A 22,084-nucleotide genomic window follows, 5' to 3' on the forward strand; every position below is an offset into this window, starting at 1 on the left:
CAATACTTTGGCCACCTCATGAGAAGAGAAGACTCCCTGGAAAAGACCCTGATGTTGGGAAAGATGGAGGGCACAAAGAGAAGGAGACGACAGAGGACGAGATGGTTGGATAGTGTTCTCAAAGCTACCAGCATGAGTTTGACCAAACTGCGGGAGGCAGTAGAAGACAGGAGTGCCTGGCGTGCTCTGGTCCATGGGGTCACGAAGAGTCGGACACGACTAAACGACCAAACAACAATCTTGAGAAATTTGAACTGAACAGACCTGTCAGCATAAAGACACCTTCAAAGGACACCTGAAAGTCAAAGGCAAGGATGCCTACCAAATCTCTGATGGAAGAGTGTTCCATACATAGCATACAACTGGCAACACTAAATACCTGACTTCTGGTTGAGGCCAGTTGGGTATCTGTAATATGGGAGACTACTAATGGAGCTCCCCTGGATGATTTCATAGCCATTAAGAGATGTTTCAGCAAAGGTCTCACCTGCTGTAGGCCACCTGTAGAATCCCATTCACCATAGGTATTACTCCTAAAAGACCAGTGACTTCATTACTCAGAAAAAGTGTTGAGAAATTTTCTTCTGGGAAGCATTCCGAGTGCAAACTGCTATTTGTGGCAGCAACAGTCTGTCTTGAGCAGATTGTGAATAATGTCAGGACTCTGCATATGTGTATGTGTGGTGTGTGTTGCCTTTAAAGGAAGTCTCTCCTCAGCTTGTAGCAGGTATTGTACTGTCCCTTGAGTTCATTGTTGGACTGAGGGCAGTGGTTGAAAGGGGCTTGTTGTTAACATCCTTTCATGAAAGGGGTTGCTTGTTTCCCTTCAGTGGAATTCAAGCTGCTGCTCTTCCAGTCTGACCTCTTCCCAGTGTGCTGCTCTGTTGGGAAATGCTGCCCTCCAAAGGTGCAAAGACTGTGCAAATTAGGTTTATATATATATATATTAAAAAACCTCTCCAAGATGGGCACCAATGTAACCACCACCAGCAGAACCGAAAAGGAATTGGCTTCATGAAATTACCATATGTTTGATAGCAGCTGAAGCAATTCCAAGCTGTTCCACATAGACATCACCTACTGGGTTTGTGATGGTGTTGAGTGTGTGGTCTTTAATGTGTGTTTTTTTTAATTGATGTTAACATAGATGCCAACTGCAGTGCATAGCTGGTAGTTCAAAGCTGCCAAGAAAACGCTTCGCATTTTGGCTGTTGCTATGCAGTAGTGACGCAACGTTTTGTTGCGATGGCGGCTTAGAAAGAAACCGTTTCCCACCTTAGTTAAGTATTGTCACCCACAGAGACTTTCATGGTATAGATAACTATGCCTGGGATATCTTCATTCTCTCTAGAGGGGCAGCCCCTGTTTCTGAGGTTGGGGGGCAGGGATTGGCCTGGTTAGTGCTCCTGGCCCCAGTGAAAGAAGCATGTTCCTTACAGCAGGGCTGCGGAAATTTGTGAATCTAGCTGTGGCATAGATGGACCTGCCATAGAGACAGTGGAGATAGAAAATAAAGCAGCACTAGCATTTGTTTGCTGCTCTTTACAGAAAGGCCAACCACACCAGTCCCTTTCAGGCACTTACAAAATCGCTCTTTGGGTCATAGCTTCTCTTTCATCCTTCCACAAGAAGCAGTTTAACAGCGGTGTGCTGGAATACCTCTAGAAGCATAGTGTTCGGTGTGACTTTTGTTGCCACGTTGATTTGACTTCTCAAAATGTTAACACAACAGGGCACGTTCCACAGCGTGATAACACTAGCTTTAATATGTCTTGCCAGCAGTAGAAAGGCAGGTAACTGCATTGCCACCATAACATACAAACATTATGCACCACTGATTCTTTGTTTTTTAAAAAATCTTGCTTATACAGTACTGTCAACTGAAAAAACTCAACTTAAAAACTACCGTCCTATCTCACTCCTAAATGTGGATTACAAAATTTTTGCAGACATTTTGGCAAGTAGGTTTAAGAAAGTTTTAAATGAAGTGATTCATAAGGACCAAGCAGGCTTTCTCCCTGGTAGGCATTTATTTGACAACACAAGAAACATCATTGACATTTTGGAGTTTTTACAGATTAATTCAAACACAAGAGCGGTGTTGATTTTTATTGATGCGGAGAAGGCCTTTGACAACATTTCTTGGCTGTTTATGAAGAAAAATTTGGAAAGGATGGGAGTAGGGCGGGGGTTTGAAAATGGAATAGAAGCAATTTATTCAGAACAAAAAGCTAAATTGATAGTAAACAACGTGGTGACAGAGGAGTTCAAAATTGAAAAAGGGACACGACAGGGGTGCCCTCTATCTCCTCTGTTGTTTATTTCAGTCCTGGAGGTGCTATTGAACATGATTAGAAATGACCGGTTGACACAGGGAATTGTGGTCGGAGAGAAACAATATAAACTGAAAGCTTTTGCAGATGACTTGGTATTAACATTACAGGAGCCAGCCTCTAGTACTAAAAGAGCGTTAGAATTAATTTCTGACTTTGGTCGGGTGGCGGGATTCAAGCTGAATAAACAAAAAACTAAAGTTTTAGCAAAAAACTTGACAACTACTGAAATAGAGGAGTTCAGAAAAGAAACAGAACTAAATGTGGTCAAAAAAGTAAAGTACTTAGGGGTCCATTTGACCTCCAAAAATTTGAATTTATTTAAGGACAACTATGAGAAATGTTGGTCAGAGATCAAAAGAGATCTGGAAATATGGTCAAGATTAAAACTTTCCTTGCTGGGCAGAATAGCTGCTATAAAGATGAATGTATTGCCGAAAATGCTATTTTTGTTTCAGGCCCTCCAGATCGTGGATAAGGTGGAATGTTTTGGAAAATGGCAGAGGGATTTATCTAAATTTGTCTGGCAGGGCAAAAAGCCCCGAATAAAGTTTAAAATACTAACAGATGCGAAAGAAAGAGGGGGGTTTGCCCTGCCGGACTTGAGGTTATATTATGAAGCTGCAGCCCTCTGCTGGTTGAAGGATTGGATTTTATTGGAGAACACCGATGTCCTTGACCTGGAGGGATTTGATAATGCTTTTGGGTGGCATGCATATTTGTGGTATGACAAGGTTAAAGTTCATAAATTGTTCAAAAACCATATTGTCAGAAGGGCAATTTTCATGGTCTGGTCAAAATATAAAGACTTATTGGAGAGTAAAACTCCGAGGTGGCTCTCACCGATGGAGGCCAAAGCACGTAAAAGACTCAATATGGAGGCCCACTGGCCTAAATATTGGGAAATAATTGAAAAAATTGGAGATAAATGGAGGTTACAGAGTATGGAAAAGTTAAAAAACAAGGTGCGAGATTGGTTGCATTATGCTCAAATCCAGGAAGTTTTTAAAGCAGACAAAAAAGTGGGTTTTCAGGAGGAAAAATCGAAACTAGAAACAGAGTTGCTTGAGCCAAAATCTAAGCTAATTTCGAGAATGTATAACTTGCTGCTTAAATGGAACACACAGGATGAGATTGTCAAATCCTCTATGATAAAGTGGGCACAGGACTTGGGGCATAACATTATGTTTGAAGACTGGGAAAGGTTATGGAACACCGGAATGAAATTCACGGCATGTACTGCCTTGAAGGAAAACATTATGAAAATGATATACCGGTGGTACATGACCCCAGTCAAGCTTGCAAAGATATATCACCTGTCCGATAATAAATGTTGGAAATGTAAGGAAGAGGAAGGGACATTTTTACACCTCTGGTGGACCTGCCCGAAAGTGAAGGCCTTCTGGGAAATGATACATAATGAACTAAAAAAGGTGCTGAGATTCACCTTACCTAAGAAACCGGAGGCCTTCCTTCTGGGCATGGTAGACCAGAGGATGGTTAAGAAAGATAGAACTTTCTTTATGTACGCTACTACAGCAGCGAGGATTTTGTTGGCAAAGCACTGGAAGACACAAAATCTACCCACATTGGAAGAATGGCAGACGCAGCTGATGGACTATATGGAGTTGGCTGAAATGACTGGCAGAATTCGAGACTCGGGAGAAGAAGAAACGGAGGAAGTTTGGGAAAATTTTAAGGACTATTTGAAAAAGCATTATAAGTTGTATGAATGTTAAAAAATGCTCCTTTCTAGGAAGGTATAGCTTCAGTATCGGCAAATTTCTGAATTGATAAATAAGACACTATAAGACAGAAGTGAGATAATGAAATATTTTTATTGTGTGGAAATTAAAAATTAATGCAATTGTACTGAAATGTTTACATCAGATAACACGATAAAATGGAAGATATATTGTTATGTATAAAATAAGTTAACAAATTGCTGAGGTTTTGGTTACACAGGGAATGCAGTGCTCGGGAGATGGGGGGAGTCCATTGGATCTATGGAAGTATGTATTTGAAAGTGGAAATTTGTTTATTAAAAACCTAATAAAATATTTATAAAAAAAAAAAGAACTGTGGCATGTTGGAGAATTGGATATATTTGTTGTTTTCCACAAGAGAGAGATGTAAGCACACAGAGTTTCCATTAACGGGACCTACCCACTACTCAGCAAAATAAAACAACAAACCTTATTTTTGCATTTGCAACGGTAAACTGATATAACAAAGGGTATCCTCTTAATCTTCTAGTTCTGATTTTGGAGGTAAAATGTTCTGCCACTGAAACAAGAATTGACCTGTACATTGTGGGCGCTTCTCACAGCTGTTTATTGTGGACTCAGTACTTGTGCATGCAATGCACGCAGGTCTTTTGCAATGTCCACACAAAGACACACAAATAAATGGGGTTTGTGCAGGGGTGAACATGGGGTAGCATTTTTTCCGAGGACAACTTGTGTGGATGCTGTGAAAAGACATGAATGGATAAGCAGCAGCAAGTCCACAATGCACTGTGCAGAGCTGCCCTGAATAAGTCAGGATGTTTTTTCACCCTCCTCTCTTTAAAAGAAAATTCCCTCTTATTTAGTTCTGCTGTGGAAATAGAATCTGCCTTCCAATGGTGCAAGCTTAGATGTGTACACTCAGAAGTAAGTACCAGCACTAGACTGAATACTAGGTCTCCAAGAGATTGGGGCATACAATTTGTCTCCTCCTTTCCTAATTGAGGACCACAGTGAAGTTTGTGTGGCCACAAGTTTACATGGGCGAAAGATGTTTACACTTCATAAATTAACCTACAGGCTTCACTGCCAGTGGAGATGGGTGACTTCCTCTCAACTCATGTCAGATTCGATTGGAAAATAAAAAAATGACTTGGCTTCTTTTCCGAAACCAATCCAGAAGTCATTCCTTCCTCCCATTCACACACCGACTCCCTCCCTGTTTCCCTTTTAAATGAGACCCACACAGCTGGCACTTTGGTCACAGAAAGAGGGGGAACAAACTTCTACCTGCCTCTCCCCTTCAGTGTGCTGATTGCATGCCGGAAAGAACAACCCCAGTGGCCCTTGGGAGATATAGTTTCTCCAACAGATATTGCAATCCAAGTAGCCCTTTGAGGAGCAAGCTTACATTTGCCAAATATCTGCTTATAAGCTTCATGAGGCATTTGGCTGGCCAACTGTTGGAGATAAATGCTGTGACCAGATGGATTTTTGCCTGATATAGCTGTGTCTTTATGTTATTAGAGTCCTTACATTGCCCTTAGATTCCACCCCACCCACCCACTACTATTTCATTACATTTATATTCCCCAATTATCTTCTAAGGATCTCAAGGTGGTGTATATGGTTCTCCTCCTCCTCCCTGTTTCATCCTCTCAATCAACCCTGTGAGGTAGGTTAGGCTAAGAGATGGTGACTGGCCCAAGGTCACCCAGTGAGCTTCATGGCTGAGTGAGGAGTCAAACCCTGTTCTATAAGGTCCTAGTCCAACACTACAACCATTACACCACACTGACTCTCTATTCTTGGTAGATGTTTGTTCTTAATCTGTTCTTTGTCATAGAGTCCCTTGTAACTTGATTTTTTTCTTACAGCAGTGAATATTTTGTTGGCGTTGCATGTAATCTTGGGCATGTAGACTCTCTCAAATTTAGAAAATGATCTTAAGTTTCCTTATACCTTCCAAGGGAATTGTGTGTTGAAACAGTTGTAAACAGGCTGGTTTTATTCTTGCTATAAAAACAAAGAAGGGAACTGAGTTTTCTTCCACACACCGAAGTTCTGCCCACCTCTGCGTCAGGCGGTCTACCAACGCTGAATCAAGCACTGTTAACAGAGCAGTTGTTTCATTGCAGCACAGAAATAATGGCCTGTTCTTATGCAGTGGTCTGTTCTTATGCTGGCCACTCCGTGCTGCCCAGTCCTAACCTGCCAATGAACATTAGTTACTGTTTTTATTCTTCTGTTGGTTATCACCCATGGAAACCATTTGCTTTGCTGAGAAACCACAGCAGCTACCTAACGCTGGTATGCAGCTAAGATTTCTCGATATAGCCTTCATGGAGAGGAGGGGGTTGGACCAGTAGTTGTTTACTCGAGCCTTGGATTAGTATGACATAACTGGGTCTCAAATCTATTTTGTTCGTGGGAGATGAGATGAAACAGTGAAATCTGCTATTAAATGCTTCTTGCTCTATACTGACTCTCTCGTTTCCCCAAAGCCAGTAGCTTTCTCTGTATGATAAAAGGGCCTAGGCAGAGGAGGTGAGATGCTTTCACTGGCAAGCTGCAGATAAAGGTGGCACTGATAGAGAGCTGCAGACAAGCGTATTTCTTCCTTTAGGTTAGCTGCCACCATCTCAAAACTTATTAAATGCTCTAAGGAATGGGGGGAATTCCATCATGTACTGAGTAATTAAGGCAAACTTCTGCCTTCACATACCAGGAAACTATGAAATCTCTAATTATTTCAGTTTGGAAGGAGATGTACTTTGTTCATGCTTTACGTTATCTGTTCTATACCTTAGACTTGGCTTTAAATGTGTGCAGGTTGTGGGTCACAGTCTTATCAATTCACTGAAATGCATACCTGGCTAGTTCCCTTGGAGGCTGTGAGGCCAGATGTCCTTAAACACAGTTACTCAAGTTTCATAGGGATGTTTTCGGGCTTGTTCGTTTACTAATTCTCTCTTGATGTTGAACGTAATTGACTAGTGTCATGGCAGGCTTTCACTTTGATTCAAAACAGCATTTGAGAAGGAAGAGCCTGTTCACTGGAAGAGGGTGGCGTCTGCTGGGTTCCCCATATACAGTATCAGCTGCCTTTTTAAGGTCAAAAGTGAACCAGTTTTGGGGAATTCAGAATGCCTCCTGTTTATTCCCCCTTTTCTCTCTCCTGTGCCTCTGATCTCATTTACCCTCTTCCTTGAGTCACAGGTTGGTAACCTGTAGCCATTGGGCCTCGTGCAGCTCCAACCTTATTTTATGTAGTTCCCAGTGCCTGAAGCTGCCATTATCTTCCATCCCATTAGTGTTCCTTCCTACCTACTCATTCACTTCCCTTTCTTGCTACTCATTTGTGTGTGTGTCTGTGTCTGTCTGTGTGTCTGTAGCACACTAAAGCCAGATGCGCTTTCGAAAGCAGTAGGTGTGTTGTACACACACACAATCCTCTACATACTTATACAATAACAACACCATTAAATGCAGCAGGTTTGTTTCTGTGTAGGACTAGGAATTCTAATCTGAAGTAGCTGTGATTATCTTGAACCCAGAACACTTTTGTTTACCAAACTTCAACAAGATTTGTCCCTACAGGAATGTGGACCTTGACCGGGACAAAAGTTTGTGTTACCCCCATGTGCCCTTACGTCTTCCACTATGTTCCGGTCATATTTCATTTCAGCTTCAAGGTTCACTTTTGAATCTTTTGTGATTGCCCTGAGCATTGTGCAAAAGATGGTGGCATGCTTTGAAACAGCACCATGTCTGGGAGTTAATGTGACGGGTATGTAAGTATACATGTATTGCCCTCCTCCCCCCATCCTTTTTGTGAGTAGGCTGTGTCCTCCAAGGAGAAGTTTCCCTGACCCTCAGTGCACCTGTGCTTGAGATCATTGGAGAGTAGGACACTCTTGGCAGCAGCACAGAATGAATGCTGAAAATAGGTGATGGTGTCGTACATACAAAACAAATCTTCTGTAGGGTTTTTTTTTCCATTTGAGTTTCCATGGAAGACAAGCTGAGGGAGCAAAGGTGGAACTAGACTTCTCTTTGAATTTACATGGCTGGCGCCAAGAGATATTTGTGAGCTTTAGACATGTGGATGGGGACTCAATCAAGGCCAGAAAGAATCCCTTGTATCTTGGTTAAATCAGGCGCAAATCCTTAATTGAAGTTAAGGAACTTTCTTCTGCCCAGGAACTTAAAAGTATTGCAGTCCTGTCACTTACAAATGCTGGTGCCTGTTTCATCATGGCAAGGAGAAGGAAGCTTTGAAGCCGGGAGAACTTAATTTTGTTTGGAAGGTGTTACTTTTAGATCCAAGGCGACCTCAAAACATCAGTTTGTCTGTCATCCTCCCTTTCTTACAAGTTGTTTGCCTGCTGCAGTGCATTGCAATAAAATAATGGCTTAACGGCAGGGATGGTGAACCTGTGAGACTACAGATGTTGTCCTATTAGCACCCAGCCAGCATGGGCAATGGGCCAATTGCATATGCTTATGCAAGTTAGACTAGCATATACAACTAGATTCATGCACTTGAATCTGAATTGAAACTTAGTTCACAGGTTAAGAACAAGAGTTGGTAGCGTTACTTTATGCTTCTGCAAACTTCAATAAATCATGTACAGCCCCTAATTTAATTTATTCTTGCTTCACAAAGAATGGATATGGATGTTAAGAAGCAGGGCAGCCTCAGAGTCAAGAGGTGAATAGGAAGGCAGGGAAGCAGTCACTCATTCCCCACCTCCAAGCAGGAGAGAAGTTGCTTCCACACCGTCTTCCCCTGGCTACACCACTAAAAATTAGGTGTACAGCCTGGTCTAGGTGGGACTGCTCCCCCTAGAAGAAGCAGATGCCTTCTTAGGGTGGTACTCCTAGATCCATGTCTGTCACTTAATGCCTTGGTGGCCCAGAATGCCTTTTACCAACTTTGGCTGGTTTGTCTTTCCTGAACAGGGGTAGCCCAGCCACTGACCCATGTTCTAGTAACCATCACTGTAATGACATGGCAGTGGCTGTCTCACTAGCTGCTTCTGGGCCCGATGCAAAGGGGCAATGCTTATCTTTAAAGCCATAAACAGCCTGGAACCTAAACAAATGAAAGGAGCACCTGCCCCAGTCTTATTCTGCCCATGCACGAGGAACTGTCTCTGTTCTCTGTGCCTCCATGGCAATAGATAGCCTGCTTTGTATTTTTAGTTGCTCTTTCTGTTTTGATGTATTGAATGAGTTTGTATATTATGGTGTGCTTTGTGATTGTGTGTATCTTTATTATGTATCTGTACCCTGCTTCGGGATGAAGGGTAGGCAAAAAGTAGCCATAAGTTAATAGGATAAATAAATAGAACTGCACTTTCCCTTTTCTGGAAGGGAGTGTCAGTCTGAAGGACTGAAGGATGTGCCAGTCCCATATCTGAAAATAAACTTCAAATAAATTTCAAATACCTTGTAGAAGACTGCTTTCAGCTGGTTGTATGGGCCATAATTTTCTCTATCCACATTTCAGACATCATAATGATGCGCAAGGATGCCCTCCCATATTTCAAAGGGAAAGCCAAAAATAGACCTCCTCTGAATAACTAAAAGAAGCAAAACTTCCGGAGGAGTAACAGTGTTAGTCTATTGCAGCAAAAACAATGGCCGTGTTTGTATATCATGTTAAACCCAAGGGTAGGGAACATTTCTGGCCAACTTTGGCAGGTGTGGTGGTCAACGCAAGCGTCAAATCACTTTGCATAATTGCGATGTCAGATGAGCAATAGGTGGGTTGTCCTGCTCACCTGTCAGCTTGCCACAGTTCTTCCCAATTGCCCAATAGGCAGTTGCCACGCAGTGCCAGGTTTATATATGGGCTGAGTGGGCTGCAGCCCAGAGACTCAGACTCTAGAGGGGCCTTGGCCTCTTGCCTGGTTTTTTTGCTTGTTTTTTTTAAAAGGCAGATTTTACTCTCTAGGCCCAGTTGCTAAGTAACATTAAGCACATGATGTATGAGTCTGTTTAGTAAAGTTCATGGAGGCTTCAAAGCCACTTGGATTCAAATGATAAAGTCAGCTATTAAGCAATGCAAGTGTTCAGATCACTGGACAAAGACCCATTGGAATATTAGCACTGCGATGGACCTTTTGCCATTTTGAAGCAAGCATTCAAAAACCCAGCCTGGTTCTGCTCAAATAATTTCTCCATCAAAGCCAATGGAGAAACCTACGTAGTCTACTGTTCTGTAGACTTTTCTCTAACCAAACTACCTCAACTATAGCTCTATCTTTTTCTGGATTTGATGATTGGCACCACACTTATCTTGTTCAAACCCATGCAAATTCTAAAAATCATATGGACTCCATGTTAACAAACTTGACAAGAAAGCTTGTGATGAAACTGAAAAAGGAGATACTTAGATGACAGGGTGAAAATCTTCTGCAGAAAATGGAAGAATTTGAATTCATTTTCATGCTTCACCTTTGGAGGCATTTGCTAGACCAATCTCATAGGGTTAGCAAGTCACTCCAAAGTTTGCAAAATGAGCACATGTGCAGATATTTACACCTCACTATTGCAGTCTGTTTCAAAAATTCAGGCTAATTTTGATGAAACCGAACAGCAAGCAAAATTTACTCTGAGACAGCACCTGAAGTCTTAGGCCAGTGATGGCCAAACTTGGCCCTCCAGCTGTTTTGGGACTACAGTTCCCATCATCCCTGACCACTGGTCCTGTTAGCTAGGGACGATGGGAGTTGTAGTCCAAAAAACAGCTGGAGGGCCAAGTTTGGCCATCACTGCCTTAGACAAACTTTCTCTAAGAGACAAGTTTAGGGTAAATTCATTTATCCCTGTCATGGATGGCCTTGAAGTCAACCTAGACAGAACAGCAACTGTGTATAGGAATGCAGCTGGCAATTTTCCATTTTTGTTGAACCTGCAAATAGCCAAGGAACAGATTCACAAAGGTGTTGAGATGCTGATGCAAGAGTATCCAAAGGATGCTGAGGTTAGTCTAGTCCATGATCTCTTGCACTTCCACCTGTGCGTTAAACAAGCTCACCACCAAGATATGTATCAAATAATATTCCTGGAGAAAATTTGGACAGCTTTTCCCAATGTGGAAACAATTTTCAGATTGTTCCTCTGTTTAATGGTCACAAACTGTACTGGCAAAAGATCATTTTCTAGACTAAGAAGGATAAAGAATGATTTACTGTCAACAATGTCCTGAGATTAGTTGTCTGATCTAAGCATGCTCTGCATAGAAAATGATGAACTGAGACTTACTGATTTTAATGATATAATTGATATGTTTGCATCCAAAATAACTTGAAAGAAACTGTTCCGACTTTGTATGTAGTGTAATGTTACGGCATAGCTATGATTCCCCTATGAATATTCTGTGTGGATGTTTTCATTACTTCCATACTTTTGTAAACTTATTAAAGATTATAAATTTATTTTTAAAAATAGGCTTTTAATCAATGCTAAAATTTCAGCAATGTTCTAGTTTCATTGCATAGATAAAGAAGAGAACAAGATTTTGTTTCTCATGATCATATGCTATTAAGTTTGAGCCTCACAAGGTATCCTAGCTTAGGACCTCTACATTAAATCATAGTCAGTGTGGTTAGCAATGGTTAAATGTGAATGAGAAGCATATTGGTGCTCACTGCTCAAATGTCCCCACCTTGCTCTTCTGCATTTTTGCTGAGCTGGGAGCAACAAGCAGCTAGCTTTTGGCTTGTTGTGTCGTCCAAACTTGTGCTCGTGGTTTGATTCCTCAAAACAAACCACAAATGGTAAGCCAAGAACAAATGTTGTGCATTTGTGTTGCCCATAGTTAAACTTTATAGTCTGACATGATGTGCATGGCAGGCCACTTTGTTCTGCAGTACCTTAAAGACTAACAAATCTATTGCGTCATAAGGTTTTACGGACTAGATGCATGAAGTGAGCTCCTCCAGATTTCAGGCATAGGGGGAAAGGGAAGAGAATGTTGTAAATATTGGGTTCAAAACTGTTCCTTAGAAAGCTAGTACTGGCACAAATTGAACAATGCAGACAGACTGCTTCAATCTACTCTCTCTGTTCCTTCCCCACTTGTTTTTCAGATGAAAGGATCTGTTCTCCACCATTTATGGAGTTGACAAGTGCTTGTGGAGGTGACACGTTGCAGCAAATAGAGAAGAATGGAATTGCATTCCCATTCAGTACGTCAACAGACTTTGCATTTCACCTAATAATAGGCAACTAGAGTATTATCCCCTGAAATGTATTCTGATAATGAGCACATCTCAGAAAAGAAGGTTGGAAACAGTACTTGGCTGTGGCCCTCGGAACGTTGCCCAGCCTAGGGGCTGTGGCCCCTAGGCTGGAAAACGTTCCCCCACCCCTAGACTAATGTGTGTGTCTTTGATTTACTGTGTGTGCTGTACACTTCATATTATGCAGGAAGCTCTCACCAAGCATCACAGTGTGATGCAACAGATTTCCCCATGGTTTGATTCTTTCCGGATTGTATGGAATGATTTTCCAGGGTCACTGTGAAAGACTCGGGTCCCTTATTATATTGGTGGCATTGAGAGAACGGTATTCCAAAACTGTGGCAGCCACCATAGAGAAAGTCCCTTTTCCCATGGCCACTCATCTTACGAACCATGTGGGTGGACACACCAGGAGGGCCCACAAAGCTGATCTTAACATGCGGTCAGGTTGGGGCAGGCTGCAGGCAGACCAACAAAAAATTTGGGCCCAGTCCACGTAGTGCTTTAAAGGTTACAACCATCCCTTTGCATTAGGCCCCAAAATGTACTAGCACAGCCTGTTACCAGTGCTGACCCTTGCCCCCAGCCGGGCTCTGGTAGTCACAGTGAAGAGTGTTTTGGTTATGTTGTACCCTATTTAGATGACAGGGTGAAAAGCTTCTGCAGAAAATGGAAGAATTTGAATTCATTTTAGCATTTCTCCTTTTTCATTCATGTAGTCTGTAAGACAAGAGTGGCCCATGGAACCAACTCGCATGAGGTGAGTATTTATCTCCCATCTTCTGCCTGATGAAAAATTAAAAAGTGCCTTTGTTGGGAGTCCTAGTAGAAAAGGAGGAGAGAAACTGCCCCCGTTGGTAGTTTTGTTTATATATCTGAAGGAGAAGTAGGGAAGGCTCTTCTCTTTTTAAAAAAAAAATTCAGAAGTCATTGCTAATTGTCTCATAACTCATACTGGGCATCACAGTTAACTGTTTTCTCATTCCACAAGCCAAATTAATAAACACTTAATACCCAGTTAATGAAATACTATTATTGAAGTGTTCTTCTTCAAATTAACATTAGAGAGTTCCTAATTCTATTTAGTACAGAGACATTTTTAAAAATTCCAGCCACTAAATGCCAGCCCTTTACCTTTAGCTACCTGGAAGGTATTCAGCCTCTGCATTGACAGGCAGGCATTGTAAAAAGAGAGCTTCATACCTGTGCAGCAACTGATAGGAATGCCTCTTTAGGTCCCCATGTTATCCACATGCAGCACACACTGATAAAAGGATCCTTTTTGTTGCCCTTGGGTTACCTGACGGAAAAGTATGGAATAAAGCTTAAGAAGACATTAATTAAATTCTGAACCCAAATCTTCAGCAAAGCAGTGGCACCGACTTCAGAGATGCAGTGGGCTGGCTGTTGGTTTGCTTTTAAAGAGTTTTCATGTTAAATTATACTTTGTACTTTTAAAGTACAGATCTTCAGGGTCCCTTGCAACTCTGCGATTCTATGATTCCATGATTCTAAAGTTAGCGCAGCAGGTGAGAAGCTAGCTGTCAGCTTGAATAGGCAGGGGCACCAAAGTGTCCCCAACTGCTCAGTACAAAAGAAACCATAACAGCAGCTCAACAGAAGTTGCACAGTCCCTGCCCAGAAAGCTGTATACGGACCATTGGTTCATTGCTGTGTCATGCAAAACTGCTAAAATAAAAGGTTCTATTGTCAGTCCATACTTGTTCATTCAAAGTTTAAAATGGTATTTTTGCTTGTATGAGATCTCCGATAAGGAACTTTGGTTTCTTTCAGTCTCCTTCCCACCCCCCACCCCAAAACCAAACATTGCATAAAATAATTCAGAAAGCTTTTTTCTGCATTGACTCATCTGGATACTAAATGTAAAGGCAGCCAAAGTGGGCTCTTCATCCACTTGGCAATTTGCATGACGAACACACCCAAGGTGCAAGGTGGAAGCCACACCTTCTCCAGACTTATTATAATAATAATAATAATTTATTATTTATACCCCACACATCTGGCTGGGCTTCCCCAGTCACTCTGGGTGGCTTCCAAAAAAATATTAAGATACTGTAATACATCAAACATTAAAAACTTTCCTAAACAGGGCTGCCTTCAGATGTCTTCTAAAAGTCTGGTAGTTGTTGTTCTCTTTGACATCTGGTGGGAGGGCGTTCCACAGGGAGGGCGCCACTACCAAGGAGGCCCTCTGCCTGGTTCCCTGTAACTTGGCTTCTCGCAGTGAGGGAACTGCCAGAAGGCCCTACCTCAGTGTCCGGGTAGAACGATTGGGGTGGAGATGCTTCTTCAGATATTCTTCAGATGCTTCTTCAGATATTCTTCAGATATTCTTCAGAGGCCATTTAGGGCTTTAAAATGGTTAGGACTTAAAAATGATTATGTGCGCATCTGTGTTACTGCTGCAGGGAGCTACTGGTACGGCAGTGATCCTGTACGCCACGTAATGTGCGTTAATTACACTTAATTGCAAATCCTTGTAAGAATATGTGGTTTCCCCTATCCATTTTTCAGATGGCCATAATATTCAACCAGGAAGGCCTGAAAGCTATCCAGCCTCCGTGTGTGATCCAAAGCTTCATCAACCACAACGCCGTCCTATACAAAGTCTTTGTGGTTGGAGAGTCATACACTGTGGTGAAGAGACCATCGGTGAAGAACTTCTCAGCAGGCATTTCAGGTAAACCTCTGAGAATGGCACTTTTGGTGCAAGCCTGAACGGGAAAGAAATCTTGGTGACCAAAGGGGAGGACTCCTCTGAACCTGCCTTCTCAAGAATTGGGCTTTAGGTCATGATGGATAATCATGTTTGTCGTTGTTGTGTTGCTTTTTCTCACATCTGCACAGAATCCAGATGTCTTTGTTTGAGGGGAAGCCTTTGGTTGGAAATGTATCACATTTTTCCAGCACACAGCCCATCATATTGTGTGTGTGTGTGCACGCATTGCTTTTGCAAGTGTTGTGAGGAGCCACGTGCACCTGCTTGTGAGATCACTAGTGCCTCCTCCCAATATTTTTCTTTTCAAAAATGCAACAGCAATTTAATTGAAAACTCCTGTCCCCTCCCTTTTGCAGCAAATGTACCACCTCCCTGTCCATTATGTTGTGATGAAGTATTGCAGTGCTCGTTCTGGATTGGTGCAAATGAAGGGATGATGTAAAATCGTCCCAGGACTTCTAAACAAGTTGCAAATATCGCAAAGACACATAGACTTCCTGGCTTACACTGCCCCCTGGTGTTGCATTTATCTATTCAAATCCCTTAAGGAGCCAAGAATAATGATTTGAATGCTGAAGGGAGGGTTTTCTTCTACCTGTACAGCACAGTAAAAAGGTAAAGGGACCCCTGACCATTAGGTCCAGTCGTGACCGACTCGGGTTGCAGCGCTCATCTCGCTTTATTGGCCGAGGGAGCCGGCGTACAGCTTCCGGGTCATGTGGCCAGCATGACTAAGCCGCTTCTGACAAACCAGAGCAGCGCACGGAAACGCCGTTTACCTTCCCGCCGGAGCGGTACCTATTTATCTACTTGCACTTCGATGTGCTTTCGAACTGCTAGGTGGGCAGGAGCAGGGACCGAGCAACGGGAGCTCACCCTGTCGCGGGGATTCGAACCGCCACCCTTCTGATTGGCAAGTGCTAGGCTCTGTGGTTTAACACACAGCGCCACCCGTGTCCCATACAGCACAGTAATCACCTGTAAATCCCCAGCACCAGAGTTCTGTTTTAACATTTATTCTTTTCTTACTATTACACGCTGCAGATAGAGAATCGATATTTTTCAACAGCCACAACGTATCAAAGCCAGAATCCTCTTCAGTCCTAACAGCAGTAAGTATAACAAGGCCTATTTCTGAATACAGTGACTCAAGCAACAAAACAGATCTCAAGGCCCCTTTTTGCAACAATCTCTCCATTCCAAAGCCATTCTTTCCTGGTTCATTCTAGGAACGGTTTCTGCTACAGCAAAGCTGCAAATCAAAATCATCCAAGAAAGCCTCTTGAAATGTTTTAATTGCACCTTTTATGTCACAGAAATGTAGGAAACTTACTTTATACCAAGTCAGACGGTTGTTTGCTGTAACTGGCAGTGGCCGCCAGAGTCTTGGGTGAAGGCCTTTCAGCACCTGATAGTTATTCTTCTTCCTTTTTATAACTAAATGGAAATGCCTTGGATTGGGGTTTTCTGCATGTGATGCATGCACTGTGGTTGGCCTCCCCCCCCCCCATCAGTGTGCTGAACACGTAGTAATTCCCCACAGCACTCCTGAGAAGTGGACTGAATGGGTTACAGTGCAACAAAGTGTTTTCCTGACACTTGATGTAATAATGCAGTCCTTTTGAATTAATAAAAAGGAAACAGTAAACAGTGGAGCAATTTGAGCAGTGCACCTCAGCTCTGAGAAGTTTAAGGTCCACTCCCTCTGCAGTCACTTATGGGAGGATAAATGTGCAGTGGAACCTCGGTTGTCGAACGTAATCCGTTCTGGAAGACCATTTGACTTCCGAAACCTTCGACAACTGAGGCGCAATGGGCGGTCAGCCAATTCCATTGAGAAAATGGAGAAATGCGCCTTAGAAGCCATTCGACTTCCAAGGCACGTTTGAAAACAGAAGCATTCACTTCTGGGTTTTTGGTGTTCAGGTTCTGAATCATTCAGCTTCTGAGATGCTCGAAAACTGAGTGTGATGGGATAATGAGCTGCTTGTGCGTAAAAGCTTGATCCCTCTGGTGTTTGGCAGTTCAGCCAAACCGAGGCACTAATGGAGCCTCCCCAGGCATGACTCCGTTAGTCGCTGGTAGAATCTGACAGTGGGCGTCTACGAAATTTACGCCAACATAAAAGTTGTTTCACGGACATGCGCCTTCGTGACTGTCTACGTGACAGCTTCCGGCGAAGGGTGGGAGTTGCCAACGGGGGTCTAGTTACCTCTGCACTATTCTCACTAGAAGTATCCCAGAGCCCTCCCTCCTCCGACTCCCCTTCTGCCGGAGCTTCTGCTCTCCCCCTGCTGGTTCCCTCCTCCGCTGCAGAATCTCTCCGAGTCTGCTGGAGCCTCTGCACCAACTCTCTTTCCGATGACAGTTCCCTGACATCCACCTCCCCCTCAGGGCCCCCTTCACCCCCCGCGTCCTCTCCCACTGGCGGTGAGGGCGGAAAGCCCCTAAAGGAACTCTCCTCGTCGTCCGAGGATTCAAACACTTCTAACCATGGCGTACCGTCTCTCTCCCCGTTTTCCTCTTCTTCGTCGGAGTCGGCTTCCTCACCCACCCCTGACTCTGGGAACCCTCCAAACTCTCCTTCCTCATCAGTGGTCCCAAAGTGTTCCCTTCTAAATCGTGCCACGGGTTGCGGATTTTTTGGGAAACGCCGATGAAATGTTTCTATTAAAACCTCGTCATTGACTACCTCAGCGGGTACCCAAGTGTTTTCCGACTCTACTTCCCCCTCCCATTCTACCAGATATTCCACCTGATCCCCCTTCCACCTGGAATCAATGATTCCTGCCACGTTCATGTCGCGTTCTCTCTCTTCTATCACGGGCGTTCGGGAGACCTCTCTCTCACGCTCCCCCCCCCATTCACGTCCCTCTCGGTACGGCGACAGTAATGACCTGTGAAATACTGGGTGCAATTTCATGTGACTGGGCAGTCTGAGTTTGAATGCTACTGGGTTCACCTGCTGTATGACCTCAAAGGGTCCCAATCTTTTGGGTTTCAGTTTCTTACAACCCCCCTTGAAAGGTAGTCCCTGGGTGGATAGCCACACCCGGTCTCCCACCCTTATAGTTTCACCTTCCCTCCTATTTTTGTCTGCTTGCTTTTTATATTCTTCCTTGGCTCTCTCTAAGTTAAGTTGTAGCTGACGGTGGATGGCTTCCATCTCTTCAACAAAATGTTCCGCCGCCGGCACACTCCACCTCTCCCCTCCTTCCCCTGGAAATGCCCTGGGATGACACCCATAATTTGCCAGAAAGGGACTCAGCCCTGTGGACACGTTCTCAGCGTTGTTGTAGGCAAATTCTGCCAGAGGTAACTTATCTACCCAATCATTTTCTCGGTCCTTTACATAACACCTCAGGTATTGTTGTAAAATCCCGTTTGCCCTTTCCGCTTGCCCATTTGTTTCCGGGTGCCGGGCAGTGGAGAAATTGATTTCCACGTGCAGTAAGCTCATAAGTTTCCTCCAGAACCTGGAAGTAAACTGTTTCCCTCTATCGCTGACCACCCTCAAGGGGGCGCCATGCAACCGGAAAATATGCTCTACGAACAACTTGGCGGTTTCCTCCGCTGTGACCGCATGAGAACAGGCTATAAAATGACACATCTTAGTTAATAGATCTACCACTACCATGACCGCCGTTTTGCCCTTGGATTTTGGCAGGTCCGTCATAAAATCTATGGAGACTGCCTCCCATGGCCTTTCTGGTGTGGGTAAGGGTTGTAAGAGCCCCGCTGGCGCCACCCTCTCCCCTTTCGCTCGCTGGCACCTGTCGCAACCCCTGACATATTCCCGTACATCCTCCCTCACCTTGGGCCACCAAAATTCCCTGGTAACCAACCACATGGTTTTGTGCTGTCCAAAATGCCCCGCTGTGGGGCTATCATGCAACTGCTTGAGTACTCTGCCCCTCAGTTCCCCATCGGGTATGTACAGTGCCCCTTTGTAATACAACGCCCCACTCTTTTCTTCAAACCCCCCTGTGTTCTCCGCTGTCCTCCTGAGTTCTCTGAGTTTCTCTTGGGCGTATTCGTCGTTCTCCGTACCCTCTAACAGTTCTTTCTGCCCCACCAAAGCCGCCCCACACACCCAGCGGTCTTCAGGGATTACGTGCCTTGCTTCCGGCGCCCCCTCCCCCTCTAAGTACTCAGGCTTTCTGGAAAGAGCGTCCGCCCTTACGTTCTCGGACCCTGGCACGTAACGAATCTCAAAATTGAATTTGGAGAACTCCTGGGCCCATCTCACTTGTCTCTGGTTCAGCACTCGGGCTGTTCTCCAGTACTCCAGATTTTTGTGGTCAGTCCGGACTTGAACCTTGTGCTGCGCCCCAATCAGCAAGTGCCGCCATCTCCGGAATGCTTCATGAATGGCGAGCAGTTCTCGGTCGTATACTGTGTAGTTCCTCTCGGATTTGTTCAACTTCCGCGAGAAGAATGCACACGGTCTCCATTCAGACGCATCTTTCCCCGGCTGGAGAAGCACGGCCCCTACCGCTCGGTCTGACGCGTCCGTCTCCACTCGCATTGGTTGCCGTAGATCCACGTGCAAAAGTTGCTCCTCCGACGCAAACGCTGCCTTTAAGCGTTCGAATGCCCCTTGCGCTTCTTCCGTCCAAGCAAATTTTTTCTTGCTGCTAAGACAATCCGTGATGGGCGCTGTTAAATGGGCAAAGTTCTTGATGAACTTCCTATAGAAGTTTCCGAAGCCCAGGAACCTTTGCACGTCCTTCTTGGTCTTTGGTGTTTTCCATTCCAGTACCGCTTGAACCTTGCCGGGATCCATAGCCAACCCCTTGTCAGACAACCGGTACCCCAGGAATTCCACCTCCCTGCTATGAAACTGGCATTTCTCCAGTTTCACCCACAGCGATTTTCTCGCAGTTTGCTCAGTACTTCTCTAACATCTCGCACATGCTGCTCCTCATTCTCTGAGTACACCAGGACGTCATCTAAGAACGCCACGCAGTTCTTGTAGAGCAATGGCCCCAGGACGTGATTCATAAATGATTGAAAGCAGGCGGAGCCCGCTTGTAATCCAAAAGGCATAACTAAGTACTCAAACGCCCCCAAGGGGGTGAACATAGTGGTTTTCCACTCATCCCCCTTCCTCACACGTATCAAGTTATATGCCCCCCTAAGGTCCAGCTTGGTAAAAATCTTCCCTTTTCTCACCCGTGTCAGAATGTCATCAATTCTGGGCATAGGGAAAGTCACTGGTTCTGACACAGCATTTAGGGCCCTGAAATCACACACAAGCCTGGGTTTGCCCGTGTTTTTTTTGTCCACAAAGAACACTGGGCTGCCCCCCACCGCTCGTGACTCTCTGATGAAACCTCGCTTGAGGTTCTTGTCAATGAACTCCCTTAACTCCTGCATCTCACGGTCTGACATGGCATACAGCTTGCCCACTGGCAATTGTGCTCCTGGGAGTAAGGTGATTTGACAGTCAAAGGGTCTGTGCGGGGGCAGTTTATCTGCTTCCTTTTCACTGAAGACGTCAACCAAATCAGCGTATTGTGGTGGCACCTTCCCCTTGTCAGTCACTTCCATCCCTGCTAGAGTGGCTCTGGCCCCTGCCTGACCCTCTCCCTCCTTGCAGTGTTCTAGGCAATGTGCTGAACCAAAGGAAACAACCCTCTGATGCCAGCCTACTAGCGGATCGTGTAGTGCCAGCCAGCTCATTCCCAGAATGATGGGAGCTCCTCCCAAGGTGGCTACATTAAACGCTATCAGTTCTGTGTGTCTTGCCACCCTCATAATCATTGGTACAGTCTGTTGGCTCACTTCTCCCCCCAACAGTTCCCTTCCATCAATCGTGGTTACTTGCAAAGGCTTACTTAATGGGAGAGTTTGTATCTGGTGTTCAGCAGCAAACTCCTTACTCATGAAATTACAGGAGCTGCCTGAATCCAATAGCGCTTTTATCTTTAGTGGGTGTCCGTTTGGCAGTTCCAGCAACACCTCTATCACAAGCGCTGGTCTTGGAGGTTCCGGCGTGGGCACATTCACTACTCCCTGGCCTGGCTGCTGTGCCCTGATGTTGGCAACCAGGCGTTGGCTTTTACTTGCTCCTCTATTTCTCCTTCCTCCTTTCCCCCAACAGTTCCCGCCATGCCCTGCCATTCCTTCCTTTGCGGACAAACTCTGGCAAAGTGCCCTGGCTGTTGGCAGAGATAACATCTCTTGGCACTCTTTCCCTCCTTCTTCCGCCCTTCACTGGTGTTTGAAACTGCGCGCGCGCTGTTCCCAGTTCCATCGGCTCTGCGGGCAGGAAAGACTGCTCCGGAATCTCTGGAATGCGGAAGTCCTTCCAACGTTCCCCCTTTCCTTCCCGCTTTTCCAAAGCTCTTGCTTCTAGGCGCGCTCCTATGGACAGTGCAGATTTAGTCAGCTGATCCATAGACTCCGCCCTGGGCGCCCGGGAAAGTTCATCTTTCACGGTCGGAGAGAGCCCTTCTTCAAATAACATTTGAATAGGTTCACTTGCTAGATCCCACCCCAGTCTATGAATAAGCATAGTGAACTCAGTCCAGTACTCACGTACAGATCGGCTCCCCTGTTTGCACCCCATCAACTGCCTCCGCACCACCCCCTGCTCAATCTCGCTGGAAAACATCAAGTCCATGGCGCGAAAAAACTTCCTCGTGTCCTTTAAGATATCATTATTGGCTGCCATCAGGGGTCGAACCCAGTCCCTCGCCCCTCCCTCTAGATGGCTAATTACGTACGCCACTCTAGAGTTCTCATCGGTGAAGTCATCAAACAGTAGATTGAGAGCATATTGCATCTCCGTTCTAAAAGCTTGATAGTTCCTGGGATCCCCCCCAAATCTCTGCACCAATCCAGGCACCTTTCTGGCAAGTGGGGCGGTTTTCCCCTTATCCGCATCTTGAGCCCTCCTCTCCTCAAGCCTCGCCGTTTGCAGCGCGAGCTGGACCTCCATCGCTCTGTACCTTTCCTCCAGGCTTGGACCTGCGCCCGCTCCAGCTCCTGCGGTTCCGGCTGGTTCGCTCATGATGCCCTCTG

General features: G+C 44.8%; 1 protein-coding gene across 1 annotated transcript in view; it reads left to right on the forward strand.

Moving 5' to 3' along the window:
- The window catches only part of ITPK1 (inositol-tetrakisphosphate 1-kinase), a 142,728-nt gene that overhangs the window by 110,700 nt on the left and 9,944 nt on the right, over nt 1-22,084 (forward strand). Inside the window, exons 5-8 of the mRNA XM_081914022.1 lie at nt 12,163-12,261; nt 13,035-13,075; nt 14,851-15,016; nt 16,100-16,167. Of these exons, the coding sequence (XP_081770148.1) occupies nt 12,163-12,261; nt 13,035-13,075; nt 14,851-15,016; nt 16,100-16,167 (374 nt within the window). The remainder of the gene's footprint in view (nt 1-12,162; nt 12,262-13,034; nt 13,076-14,850; nt 15,017-16,099; nt 16,168-22,084) is intronic.

The sequence above is a fragment of the Podarcis melisellensis genome, assembly GCF_964234715.1.
Source record: "Podarcis melisellensis genome assembly, chromosome: 1".
Taxonomy (NCBI): Eukaryota; Metazoa; Chordata; class Lepidosauria; order Squamata; family Lacertidae; genus Podarcis; species Podarcis melisellensis.